Source organism: Pleurodeles waltl, chromosome 1_1 (genome assembly GCF_031143425.1).
Source record: "Pleurodeles waltl isolate 20211129_DDA chromosome 1_1, aPleWal1.hap1.20221129, whole genome shotgun sequence".
Classification (NCBI taxonomy): Eukaryota; Metazoa; Chordata; class Amphibia; order Caudata; family Salamandridae; genus Pleurodeles; species Pleurodeles waltl.
This window is the reverse complement of record NC_090436.1, coordinates 214384102-214398804: the sequence shown is the minus strand read 5'-3', so window position 1 is coordinate 214398804 and position 14703 is coordinate 214384102. Positions and strand designations below refer to the sequence as shown.

Below are 14703 nucleotides of genomic sequence, written 5' to 3'. Positions count from 1 at the left end.
ATGCTCTCAGTGAAGATGACCTCCTGTTAGCCAGGATGGCCAAAAGATTGGCTTTAGAGAGACAGCTCCTAGCCATAGAAAGGGAAAGACAAGAGATGGGCCTAGGACCCATCAATGGTGGCAGCAACATAAATAGGGTCAGAGATTCTCCTGACATGTTGAAAATCCCTAAAGGGATTGTAACTAAATATGAAGATGGTGATGACATCACCAAATGGTTCACAGCTTTTGAGAGGGCTTGTGTAACCAGAAAAGTGAACAGATCTCACTGGGGTGCTCTCCTTTGGGAAATGTTCACAGGAAAGTGTAGGGATAGACTCCTCACACTCTCTGGACAAGATGCAGAATCTTATGACCTCATGAAGGGTACTCTGATTGAGGGCTTTGGATTCTCCACTGAGGAGTATAGGATTAGATTCAGGGGGGCTCAAAAATCCTCGAGCCAGACCTGGGTTGACTTTGTAGACTACTCAGTGAAAACACTAGATGGTTGGATTCAAGGCAGTGGTGTAAGTAATTATGATGGGCTGTACAATTTATTTGTGAAAGAACACCTGTTAAGTAATTGTTTCAATGATAAACTGCATCAGCATCTGGTAGACCTAGGACCAATTTCTCCCCAAGAATTGGGAAAGAAGGCGGACCATTGGGTCAAGACAAGGGTGTCCAAGACTTCAACAGGGGGTGACCAAAAGAAAGGGGTCACAAAGACTCCCCAGGGGAAGGGTGATGAGACAACCAAAACTAAAAATAGTAAAGAGTCTTCTACAGGCCCCCAAAAACCTGCACAGGAGGGTGGGCCCAGAGCCTCTTCACAAAACAATGGGTACAAGGGTAAAAACTTTGATCCCAAAAAGGCCTGGTGTCATAGCTGTAAACAGCATGGACACCAAACTGGAGACAAGGCCTGTCCCAAGAAAGGTTCCACTCCAAACTCCCATCCAGGTAACACTGGTATGGCTAGTCTCCAAGTGGGATCAACAGTGTGCCCAGAGCAAATCAGGGTCCACACTGAAGCTACTCTAGTTTCTGAGGGTGGGGTGGATTTAGCCACACTAGCTGTCTGGCCGCCTAACATGCAAAAATACAGACAGCAACTCTTTATTAATGGGACTAGAATAGAGGGCCTGAGGGATACAGGTGCCAGTGTCACCATGGTGACAGAGAAACTGGTTTCCCCTGGCCAATACCTGACTGGAAAAACTTACACAGTCACCAACGCTGACAATCAGAGAAAAGTACATCCCATGGCAATGGTTACTTTAGAATGGGGAGGGGTCAATGGCCTGAAACAGGTGGTGGTCTCCTCAAATATCCCAGTGGACTGTCTGCTTGGAAATTACCTGGAGTCCTCAGCATGTGCTGAGGTAGAACTAAAAACCCATGCAGCAATGCTGGGTATCCCTGAACTGGTGTGTGTGAAAACAAGAGCACAATGCAAGGCACAGGGTGAAAAAGTAGAGCTGGAGTCTGGAAAAATGGCCCAGCCTACCAAGAGAACAGGAAAGTCAGTTGGGAAACCAACTGCAACACAGCAAAAGAAAGGGAACCTCTCTTCTCAGGAAGAAGTTCTGCCCTCTGAGGGAACTGAGCCTTTGGAGCTTGAACCTTATCAGGTTGAGCTCTTAGGCCCAGGGGGACCCTCAAGGGAGGAGCTGTGTAAGGGACAAGAAACCTGTCCCTCTCTTGAAGGCCTTAGGCAGCAAGCTGCTGAAGAGTCCAAAGGCAAGAAAAATGGAACGCATAGGGTCTATTGGGAAGATGGACTCCTGTACACTGAGGCCAGAGACCCCAAACCTGGTGCCACTAGGAGAGTGGTAGTGCCTCAGCTGTTCAGGAAGTTCATCCTAACATTGGCCCATGACATTCCCCTTGCTGGACATTTGGGACAAACCAAGACGTGGGAGAGGTTAGTCAACCACTTCTACTGGCCCAATATGTCCAACATGGTTAAGGAGTTTTGCCTCTCCTGCCCCACCTGTCAAGCCAGTGGTAAGACAGGTGGGCATCCAAAGGCCCCCCTCATTCCACTTCCAGTGGTGGGGGTTCCCTTTGAAAGAGTGGGTGTGGACATAGTTGGTCCACTGGAACCTCCCACAGCCTCAGGAAATATGTATATCCTGGTAGTAGTGGATCATGCTACCAGGTATCCTGAAGCTATTCCCCTTAGGTCGACTACTGCCCCTGCAGTAGCCAAGGCCCTCATTGGTATCTTTACCAGAGTGGGTTTCCCTAAGGAGGTGGTGTCTGACAGAGGTACCAACTTCATGTCAGCATACCTAAAGCACATGTGGAATGAGTGTGGAGTGACTTATAAATTCACTACACCATACCATCCACAAACTAATGGCTTGGTTGAGAGATTCAACAAGACATTAAAAGGCATGATCATGGGGCTCCCAGAAAAGCTCAAAAGGAGATGGGATGTCCTCTTGCCATGTCTGCTTTTCGCTTACAGAGAGGTGCCACAGAAGGGAGTAGGATTCTCACCCTTTGAACTTCTGTTTGGTCATCCTGTAAGGGGACCACTTGCCCTTGTTAAAGAAGGCTGGGAGAGACCTCTCCATGAGCCTAAACAGGACATAGTGGACTATGTACTTGGCCTTCGCTCTAGAATGGCAGAGTACATGGAAAAGGCAACCAAAAACCTTGAGGCCAGCCAACAGTTCCAGAAGTTTTGGTATGACCAAAAGGCTGCACTGGTTGAGTTCCAACCAGGGCAGAAAGTCTGGGTTCTGGAGCCTGTGGCTCCCAGGGCACTCCAGGACAAATGGAGTGGCCCTTACCCAGTACTAGAAAGGAAGAGTCAGGTCACCTACCTGGTGGACCTGGGCACAAGCAGGAGCCCCAAGAGGGTGATCCATGTAAACCGCCTTAAGCTCTTCCACGACAGGGCTGATGTCAATCTGTTGATGGTAACAGATGAGGATCAGGAGGCAGAGAGTGAACCTCTCCCTGATCTTCTGTCATCAGACCCAAAAGATGGCACAGTAGATGGAGTGATCTACTCAGACACCCTCTCTGGCCAACAGCAAGCTGATTGTAGGAGAGTCCTACAACAGTTTCCTGAACTCTTCTCCTTAACCCCTGGTCAGACACACCTGTGTACCCATGATGTGGACACAGGAGACAGCATGCCTGTCAAGAACAAAATCTTTAGACAATCTGACCATGTTAAGGAAAGCATCAAGGTGGAAGTCCACAAGATGCTGGAATTGGGAGTAATTGAGCGCTCTGACAGCCCCTGGGCTAGCCCAGTGGTCTTAGTCCCCAAACCTCACACCAAAGATGGAAAGAAAGAGATGATGTTTTGTGTGGACTACAGAGGGCTCAATTCTGTCACCAAGACAGATGCTCATCCAATTCCAAGAGCTGATGAGCTCATAGATAAATTAGGTGCTGCCAAATTCTTAAGTACCTTTGACTTGACAGCAGGGTACTGGCAAATAAAAATGGCACCTGGAGCAAAAGAGAAAACAGCATTCTCCACACCTGATGGGCATTATCAGTTTACTGTTATGCCCTTTGGTTTAAAGAATGCCCCTGCCACCTTCCAAAGGTTGGTGAATCAAGTCCTTGCTGGCTTGGAGTCCTTTAGCACAGCTTATCTTGATGATATTGCTGTCTTTAGCTCCACCTGGCAGGATCACCTGGTCCACCTGAAGAAGGTTTTGAAGGCTCTGCAATCTGCAGGCCTCTCTATCAAGGCATCCAAATGCCAGATAGGGCAGGGAACTGTGGTTTACTTGGGCCACCTTGTAGGTGGAGGCCAAGTTCAGCCACTCCAATCCAAGATCCAGACTATTCTGGACTGGGTAGCTCCAAAAACCCAGACTCAAGTCAGGGCATTCCTTGGCTTGACTGGGTATTACAGGAGGTTTGTGAAGGGATATGGATCCATTGTGACAGCCCTCACTGAACTCACCTCCAAGAAAATGCCCAAGAAAGTAAACTGGACTGTGGAATGCCAACAGGCCTTTGACACCCTGAAACAGGCAATGTGCTCAGCACCAGTTCTAAAAGCTCCAGATTATTCTAAGCAGTTCATTGTGCAGACTGATGCCTCTGAACATGGGATAGGGGCAGTTTTGTCCCAAACAAATGATGATGGCCTTGACCAGCCTGTTGCTTTCATTAGCAGGAGGTTACTCCCCAGGGAGCAGCGTTGGAGTGCCATTGAGAGGGAGGCCTTTGCTGTGGTTTGGTCCCTGAAGAAGCTGAGACCATACCTCTTTGGGACTCACTTCCTAGTTCAAACTGACCACAGACCTCTCAAATGGCTGATGCAAATGAAAGGTGAAAATCCTAAACTGTTGAGGTGGTCCATCTCCCTACAGGGAATGGACTTTATAGTGGAACACAGACCTGGGACTGCCCATGCCAATGCAGATGGCCTTTCCAGGTTCTTCCACTTAGAAAATGAAGACTCTCTTGGGAAAGGTTAGTCTCATCCTCTTTCGTTTGGGGGGGGGTTGTGTAAGGAAATGCCTCCTTGGCATGGTTGCCCCCTGACTTTTTGCCTTTGCTGATGCTATGTTTACAATTGAAAGTGTGCTGAGGCCTGCTAACCAGGCCCCAGCACCAGTGTTCTTTCCCTAACCTGTACTTTTGTATCCACAATTGGCAGACCCTGGCATCCAGATAAGTCCCTTGTAACTGGTACTTCTAGTACCAAGGGCCCTGATGCCAAGGAAGGTCTCTAAGGGCTGCAGCATGTCTTATGCCACCCTGGAGACCTCTCACTCAGCACAGACACACTGCTTGCCAGCTTGTGTGTGCTAGTGAGGGCAAAACGAGTAAGTCGACATGGCACTCCCCTCAGGGTGCCATGCCAGCCTCTCACTGCCTATGCAGTATAGGTAAGACACCCCTCTAGCAGGCCTTACAGCCCTAAGGCAGGGTGCACTATACCATAGGTGAGGGTACCAGTGCATGAGCATGGTACCCCTACAGTGTCTAAACAAAACCTTAGACATTGTAAGTGCAGGGTAGCCATAAGAGTATATGGTCTGGGAGTTTGTCAAACACGAACTCCACAGCACCATAATGGCTACACTGAAAACTGGGAAGTTTGGTATCAAACTTCTCAGCACAATAAATGCACACTGATGACAGTGTACATTTTATTGTAAAATACACCACAGAGGGCACCTTAGAGGTGCCCCCTGAAACTTAACCGACTATCTGTGTAGGCTGACTAGTTTTAGCAGCCTGCCACAAACCGAGACATGTTGCTGGCCCCATGGGGAGAGTGCCTTTGTCACTCTGAGGCCAGTAACAAAGCCTGCACTGGGTGGAGATGCTAACACCTCCCCCAGGCAGGAATTGTCACACCTGGCGGTGAGCCTCAAAGGCTCACCTCCTTTGTGCCAACCCAGCAGGACACTCCAGCTAGTGGAGTTGCCCGCCCCCTCCGGCCAGGCCCCACTTTTGGCGGCAAGGCCGGAGAAAATAATGAGAAAAACAAGGAGGAGTCCCTGGCCAGTCAGGACAGCCCCTAAGGTGTCCTGAGCTGAGGTGACTCTGACTTTTAGAAATCCTCCATCTTGCAGATGGAGGATTCCCCCAATAGGGTTAGGATTGTGACCCCCTCCCCTTGGGAGGAGGCACAAAGAGGGTGTACCCACCCTCAGGGCTAGTAGCCATTGGCTACTAACCCCCCAGACCTAAACACGCCCTTACATTTAGTATTTAAGGGCTACCCTGAACCCTAGAAAATTAGATTCCTGCAACTACAAGAAGAAGGACTGCCTAGCTGAAAACCCCTGCAGAGGAAGACCAGAAGACGACAACTGCCTTGGCTCCAGAAACTCACCGGCCTGTCTCCTGCCTTCCAAAGATCCTGCTCCAGCGACGCCTTCCAAAGGGACCAGCGACCTCGACATCCTCTGAGGACTGCCCCTGCTTCGAAAAGACAAGAAACTCCCGAGGACAGCGGACCTGCTCCAAGAAAAGCTGCAACTTTGTTTCCAGCAGCTTTAAAGAACCCTGCAAGCTCCCCGCAAGAAGCGTGAGACTTGCAACACTGCACCCGGCGACCCCGACTCGGCTGGTGGCGATCCAACACCTCAGGAGGGACCCCAGGACTACTCTAAGACTGTGAGTACCAAGACCTGTCCCCCCTGAGCCCCCACAGCGCCGCCTGCAGAGGGAATCCCGAGGCTTCCCCTGACCGCGACTCTTTGAATCCTAAGTCCCGACGCCTGGGAGAGACCCTGCACCCGCAGCCCCCAGGACCTGAAGGACCGGACTTTCACTGGAGGAGTGACCCCCAGGAGTCCCTCTCCCTTGACCAAGTGGAGGTTTCCCAGAGGAACCCCCCCCTTGCCTGCCTGCAGCGCTGAAGAGATCCCTAGATCTCCCATTGACTTCCATTACAAATCCGACGCTTGTTTCTACACTGCACCCGGCCGCCCCCGCGCTGCTGAGGGTGAAATTTCTGTGTGGGCTTGTGTCCCCCCCGGTGCCCTACAAAACCCCCCTGGTCTGCCCTCCGAAGACGCGGGTACTTACCTGCAAGCAGACCGGAACCGGGGCACCCCCTTCTCTCCATTCTAGCCTATGTGTTTTGGGCACCACTTTGAACTCTGCACCTGACCGGCCCTGAGCTGCTGGTGTGGTAACTTTGGGGTTGCTCTGAACCCCCAACGGTGGGCTACCTTGGACCAAGAACTAAGCCCTGTAAGTGTCTTACTTACCTGGTTAACCTAACAAATACTTACCTCCCCTAGGAACTGTGAAAATTGCACTGTGTCCACTTTTAAAACAGCTAATTGTCAATAACTTGAAAAGTATACATGCAATTTTTATGATTTGAAGTTCCTAAAGTACTTACCTGCAATACCTTTCGAATGAGATATTACATGTAGAATTTGAACCTGTGGTTCTTAAAATAAACTAAGAAAAGATATTTTTCTATACAAAAACCTATTGGCTGGATTTGTCTCTGAGTGTGTGTACCTCATTTATTGTCTATGTGTATGTACAACAAATGCTTAACACTACTCCTTGGATAAGCCTACTGCTCGACCACACTACCACAAAATAGAGCATTAGTATTATCTATTTTTACCACTATTTTACCTCTAAGGGGAACCCTTGGACTCTGTGCATGCTATTCCTTACTTTGAAATAGCACATACTGAGCCAACTTCCTACAGCAGTGGTAGTTTCAAGGGTGGTTCAGCTGGAGGTACTAAAATTACAACCTTCTTCCTCTGAGACTAAACAAGTCTTTTGATGGAAAATCTACAGTCTGGGCTGGCAACATCTGAGCCTTTACTCCCTTTTAATGGTGTCCTCACAGAAATTCTGGTGGCTGTGTGCTCAAAACGATGTTCCTGCACCCTTGTTAGCAGCAGGTGGCCAGATGTCATAGACCGGTGCCTAGTGATCTGAATTTTCTGACCAAGTACCCACTCCTGAGAGCCTTATTGTACAGGCCTCGACCAGTAAGGTGAAGCCTAACTTATTCTGGACGAATCCTCCAGATAGACCAAGAATCCAAAAGGATTTATAACTTTGGCAAATGTAGGTTTGTGTCTGCCAGTTTGTTACTGCGATTGGAAAACACAGTCTTTCTGTTTGGCTGATACACACATGACCTTTGAGACATGGCCAGTGAGATCCCAGTGGCAGTCGAAGAGGATTTTAATGCCTTTAGATCAGACGGTACATGACAGGCAAGACACAGTGATGTATGTTATCCGTGCCATGTAATCCATTGACAGGGCTGTTGAGACCAACGTTGTTTTTTATAGACCTGCCTGGGTGAGGTACACTGGTTGATCTGGAGATGTACGAGCTTCGCTCATGAACATGCCCTTTGATGGGTCTCACCTCTTCAGAGAGAAGCTTAACTCTGCTTTTAGTATAGTAGTACTATAGCACATTCTCTAGGACCATTAACCCCTGCCAAACAATCTTCACACAAGTACTGGATGTTATGGGGCTATTCCAGAGGGATGACTCGTAAGCAGAGACCACTTTCTCAGTCAGTAATGCAGCAGACAGCCCAGTCCTTTTGGGGCTGTGGACCTGACTCTGGCAGGCAACCCGCATTTCAGTGGGGGCACCATTCTTATACCTCCTCTTCTCCTGCTACAACAGCAAACAACCTTAGCTTCCCCTCAACAGCACATGCCCAACGAGTGAGGAGCAGTTTTCAACAATCCATCACATCCAACAGATAGGTCTTGTATTTTTTTGGGGTGATATGGAGTCCGTGCAGAGCCACATTCTCCAGATATGTAAGGTAGTCAGTATCCACCCGAAAGAGTGTTATCGACGGTTAGTAACTTTTTAGTTGGAGTTATTTCAATTTGTTTGAAATAGATACAAGTGCAAAGTACACACACAACACCATGATGTCGTGATTATCTACCATGTGCATAGTGAATGAAAGCTGTTATAAAAGCAAAGAAAATTATATGGGTGGAGATGTGACCTAGTGGTTAGAGCTGCTGATCTTGGAACTTTGAGACAAGGAGTTATAACCCAACCTCCGTGCATGACTCAACATCATGTGAGTTTGGGCAAATCACTTAATCTTGTGCCTAAAATGTGAAATGTAATGCATGGATGGTATTTGTTTAGTTGCCCAATTGATGTACACTATCTTGTAGATCGATGGTTCTTAATCATTTAATAAAGTATATTTATATACTCAAAATTGAAAATGTGAAAACGTTTTTATATTTGGTTGTAAATTACACCAAAAATTCAATATTTGAGCATTTGTGTGATGTATCCTTATTTTTGTATATTGATTTGGAGTTTAACCTATTGAGATTGCTTAGGGCGGGGGTCCCCGACTCCAAAAATGACTTAGTTCAGGTCTCCAGATTCCAGTAATACTTCAGTGGGGATCCACAGAAGTCAAAAGGTTACTAACCTGCTGTTGTAGATCACTTACTATTCCCCAAGTAATGTACATTGCTTCCTAACTAGGTTCATGCTGTATAAAAATCAATTCATACAAATGAGCAAATTACAGAAATCCATAGCTATCTGCAAAAACAATTATTTTCACTTCCTAAATGTAATCGTAAAATATATGCCTTCATCGAGGGATTTGGTCAATTGAGGAGGACTTGCACCACCTCATTCGTTCCTAGCGTGGATGCCATCCTTTTCATTAATATCAAAGAGATAGGTATACCTCAGGCTCCGTAACTACCTAGAGAAATGACAGATAACTATTCAACATGCAGTGGTACATTGTTTTTCTGTTCTCACAAGGTTTGTATGGCTGATTTCACACATTATAACGTATATGTACACAACTAAAAGATGTTGAAATAAATGTAGTGAAGTTGCAGCGTGGCCATCATGAAAGTAGTTTCATACTAGAGCTTAGGGTAAAGCAAAGGTTGTGATTGGTTGCTGCAAGGTTGAATCATGTGAACCAGCTGCCGGTGTGCTGAATTGTGGTGCATCACTTACTGAAAAAAGAATGCAGAGCAAATGTGGGCTTGAAAACATGCATCCAGTTCCGTTCGCGCATAAATGCACCCCATAATCTTTACACCCACTCAAATGATCTGTGTACATTTGCTGTTTTGCAGGTGCATGCATGTTTTCTAGTTCGTGCACAACTGGAAATATTTGTGACTGGAGTTTTGGACTTAGTGTAATATTTTCATGTTGTAGAATGTTATTACAATCTGGTCTTTCCTTGTTTCGTAGAAGGCAGCCAGAGGAAGGCCCAGGCACGTCATACAGTACCAGCACTGGTTTTGTTTTTGGCGAAAACATGGAAGAGCGTGTCTTGGTGAGAGATGATTTGCTTTCTTTCCTCATTCAAAATATATTTGCTTGTTAGATACAAGTAAAATGGTAATAGTAGTAAACATTCCATATGCTACAGTGTAAGGAAATGCCTCCTTGGCATGGTTGCCCCCTGACTTTTTGCCTTTGCTGATGCTATGTTTACAATTGAAAGTGTGCTGAGGCCTGCTAACCAGGCCCCAGCACCAGTGTTCTTTCCCTAACCTGTACTTTTGTATCCACAATTGGCAGACCCTGGCATCCAGATAAGTCCCTTGTAACTGGTACTTCTAGTACCAAGGACCCTGATGCCAAGGAAGGCCTCTAAGGGCTGCAGCATGTCTTATGCCACCCTGGAGACCTCTCACTCAGCACAGACACACTGCTTGCCAGCTTGTGTGTGCTAGTGAGGACAAAACGAGTAAGTCGACATGGCACTCCCCTCAGGGTGCCATGCCAGCCTCTCACTGCCTATGCAGTATAGGTAAGCCACCCCTCTAGCAGGCCTTACAGCCCTAAGGCAGGGTGCACTATACCATAGGTGAGGGTACCAGTGCATGAGCATGGTACCCCTACAGTGTCTAAACAAAACCTTAGACATTGTAAGTGCAGGGTAGCCATAAGAGTATATGGTCTGGGAGTCTGTCAAACACGAACTCCACAGCACCATAATGGCTACACTGAAAACTGGGAAGTTTGGTATCAAACTTCTCAGCACAATAAATGCACACTGATGCCAGTGTACATTTTATTGTAAAATACACCACAGAGGGCACCTTAGAGGTGCCCCCTGAAACTTAACCGACTATCTGTGTAGGCTGACTAGTTTTAGCAGCCTGCCACAAACCGAGACATGTTGCTGGCCCCATGGGGAGAGTGCCTTTGTCACTCTGAGGCCAGTAACAAAGCCTGCACTGGGTGGAGATGCTAACACCTCCCCCAGGCAGGAATTGTCACACCTGGCGGTGAGCCTCAAAGGCTCACCTCCTTTGTGCCAACCCAGCAGGACACTCCAGCTAGTGGAGTTGCCCGCCCCCTCCGGCCAGGCCCCACTTTTGGCGGCAAGGCCGGAGAAAATAATGAGAAAAACAAGGAGGAGTCACTGGCCAGTCAGGACAGCCCCTAAGGTGTCCTGAGCTGAAGTGACTCTAACTTTTAGAAATCCTCCATCTTGCAGATGGAGGATTCCCCCAATAGGGTTAGGATTGTGACCCCCTCCCCTTGGGAGGAGGCACAAAGAGGGTGTACCCACCCTCAGGGCTAGTAGCCATTGGCTACTAACCCCCCAGACCTAAACACGCCCTTAAATTTAGTATTTAAGGGCTACCCGGAACCCTAGAAAATTAGATTCCTGCAACTACAAGAAGAAGGACTGCCTAGCTGAAAACCCCTGCAGAGGAAGACCAGAAGACGACATCTGCCTTGGCTCCAGAAACTCACCGGCCTGTCTCCTGCCTTCCAAAGATCCTGCTCCAGCGACGCCTTCCAAAGGGACCAGCGACCTCGACATCCTCTGAGGACTGCCCCTGCTTCGAAAAGACAAGAAACTCCCGAGGACAGCGGACCTGCTCCAAGAAAAGCTGCAACTTTGTTTCCAGCAGCTTTAAAGAACCCTGCAAGCTCTCGCAAGAAGCGTGAGACTTGCAACACTGCACCCGGCGACCCCGACTCGGCTGGTGGCGATCCAACACCTCAGGAGGGACCCCAGGACTACTCTGATACTGTGAGTACCAAAACCTGTCCCCCCTGAGCCCCCACAGCGCCGCCTGCAGAGGGAATCCCGAGGCTTCCCCTGACCGCGACTCTTTGAATCCAAAGTCCCGACGCCTGGGAGAGACCCTGCACCCGCAGCCCCCAGGACCTGAAGGACCGGACTTTCACTGGAGAAGTGACCCCCAGGAGTCCCTCTCCCTTGCCCAAGTGGAGGTTTCCCCGAGGAATCCCCCCCTTGCCTGCCTGCAGCGCTGAAGAGATCCCGAGATCTCTCATAGACTAACATTGCGAACCCGACGCTTGTTTCTACACTGCACCCGGCCGCCCCCGCGCCGCTGAGGGTGAAATTTCTGTGTGGACTTGTGCCCCCCCCGGTGCCCTACAAAACCCCCCTGGTCTGCCCTCCGAAGACGCGGGTACTTACCTGCAAGCAGACCGGAACCGGGGCACCCCCTTCTCTCCATTCTAGCCTATGTGTTTTGGGCACCACTTTGAACTCTGCACCTGACCGGCCCTGAGCTGCTGGTGTGGTGACTTTGGGGTTGCTCTGAACCCCCAACGGTGGGCTACCGTGGACCAAGAACTAAGCCCTGTAAGTGTCTTACTTACCTGGTTAACCTAACAAATACTTACCTCCCCTAGGAACTGTGAAAATTGCACTGTGTCCACTTTTAAACCAGCTATTTGTGAATAACTTGAAAAGTATACATGCAATTTTGATGATTTGAAGTTCCTAAAGTACTTACCTGCAATACCTTTCGAACAAGATATTACATGTTAACTTTGAACCTGTGGTTCTTAAAATAAACTAAGAAAAGATATTTTTCTATAACCAAACCTATTGGCTGGATTTGTCTCTGAGTGTGTGTACCTCATTTATTGTCTATGTGTATGTACAACAAATGCTTAACACTACTCCTTGGATAAGCCTACTGCTCGACCACACTACCACAAAATAGAGCATTAGTATTATCTCTTTTTGCCACTATCTTACCTCTAAGGGGAACCCTTGGACTCTGTGCATGCTATTCCTTACTTTGAAATAGCACATACAGAGCCAACTTCCTACATTGGTGGATCAGCGGTGGGGTACAAGACTTTGCATTTGCTGGACTACTCAGCCAATACCTGATCACACGACAAATTCCAAAATTGTCATTAGAAATTCATTTTTGCAATTTGAAATTTTTCTAAATTCTTAAAAGTCCTGCTAGGGCCTTGTGTGTTAAGTCCCTGTTTAGCATTGTCTTTTAGAGTTTAAAAGTTTGTTAAAAGTTTGAAATTAGATTCTAGAAACAGTTTTAGATTCTTTAAAAAGTATTCCAACTCTTAGCAGAATAATGTCTGATACAGAGATGCAGGTGGTGGAACTCGACACCACACCTTACCTCCATCTTAAGATGAGGGAGCTAAGGTCTCTCTGTAATATCAAAAAAATAACCATTGGCTCCAGACCTACCAAAATTCAGCTCCAGGAGCTGTTGGCAGAGTTTGAAAAAGCCAACCCCTCTGATGATGACATCACAGAGGAAGAAATTAGTGACTTGGAGGCCAATGTCCCTCCTCCAGTCCTCAATAGGGAGAACAGGACCCCTCAAGTCCTGTCTCCAACTGTGTTAGTCAGAAATAGTGAGTCCCTCACAGGAGGGTCCCACATTTCTGAAATCACTGAGGATGCTCTCAGTGAAGATGACCTCCTGTTAGCCAGGATGGCCAAAAGATTGGCTTTAGAGAGACAGCTCCTAGCCATAGAAAGGGAAAGACAAGAGATGGGCCTAGGACCCATCAATGGTGGCAGCAATATAAATAGGGTCAGAGATTCTCCTGACATGTTAAAAATCCCCAAAGGGATTGTGACAAAATTTGAAGATGGTGATGACATCACCAAGTGGTTCACAGCTTTTGAGAGGGCTTGTGTAACCAGAAAAGTGAACAGATCTCACTGGGGTGCTCTCCTTTGGGAAATGTTCACTGGAAAGTGTAGGGATAGACTCCTCACACTCTCTGGAAAAGATGCAGAATCTTATGACCTCATGAAGGGTACCCTGATTGAGGGCTTTGGATTCTCCACTGAGGAGTACAGGATTAGGTTCAGGGGGGCTCAAAAATCCTCGAGCCAGACCTGGGTTGACTTTGTTGACTACTCAGTGAAAACACTAGATGGTTGGATTCAAGGCAGTGGTGTAAGTAATTATGATGGGCTGTACAATTTATTTGTGAAAGAACACCTGTTAAGTAATTGTTTCAATGATAAACTGCATCAGCATCTGGTAGACCTAGGACCAATTTCTCCCCAAGAATTGGGAAAGAAGGCGGACCATTGGGTCAAGACAAGGGTGTCCAAGACTTCAACAGGGGGTGACCAAAAGAAAGGGGTCACAAAGACTCCCCAGGGGAAGGGTGATGAGACAACCAAAACTAAAAATAGTAAAGAGTCTTCTACAGGCCCCCAAAAACCTGCACAGGAGGGTGGGCCCAGAGCCTCTTCACAAAACAATGGGTACAAGGGTAAAAACTTTGATCCCAAAAAGGCCTGGTGTCATAGCTGTAAACAGCATGGACACCAAACTGGAGACAAGGCCTGTCCCAAGAAAGGTTCCACTCCAAACTCCCATCCAGGTAACACTGGTATGGCTAGTCTCCAAGTGGGATCAACAGTGTGCCCAGAGCAAATCAGGGTCCACACTGAAGCTACTCTAGTTTCTGAGGGTGGGGTGGATTTAGCCACACTAGCTGTCTGGCCGCCTAACATGCAAAAATACAGACAGCAACTCTTAATTAATGGGACTAGAATAGAGGGCCTGAGGGATACAGGTGCCAGTGTCACCATGGTGACAGGGAAACTGGTTTCCCCTGGCCAATACCTGACTGGAAAAACTTACACAGTCACCAACGCTGACAATCAGAGAAAAGTACATCCCATGGCAATGGTTACTTTAGAATGGGGAGGGGTCAATGGCCTGAAACAGGTGGTGGTCTCCTCAAATATCCCAGTGGACTGTCTGCTTGGAAATGACCTGGAGTCCTCAGCATGGGCTGAGGTAGAACTAAAAACCCATGCAGCAATGCTGGGTATCCCTGAACTGGTGTGTGTGAAAACAAGAGCACAATGCAAGGCACAGGGTGAACAAGTAGAGCTGGAGTCTGAAAGAATGGCCCAGCCTACCAAGAGAACAGGAAAGTCAGTTGGGAAACCAACTACAACACAGCAAAAGAAAGGGA

At 47.8% G+C, this 14703-nt stretch overlaps 1 protein-coding gene across 2 annotated transcripts in view; it reads left to right on the top strand.

The window, feature by feature from the left end:
- Positions 1-14703, top strand: part of RANBP3L (RAN binding protein 3 like) — a 172966-nt gene that overhangs the window by 81502 nt on the left and 76761 nt on the right. For both annotated transcript variants that reach the window (XM_069221043.1, XM_069221035.1), the window contains one exon: positions 9688-9772. In XM_069221043.1, coding sequence (XP_069077144.1) covers positions 9688-9772 — 85 coding nt within the window. The remainder of the gene's footprint in view (positions 1-9687; positions 9773-14703) is intronic.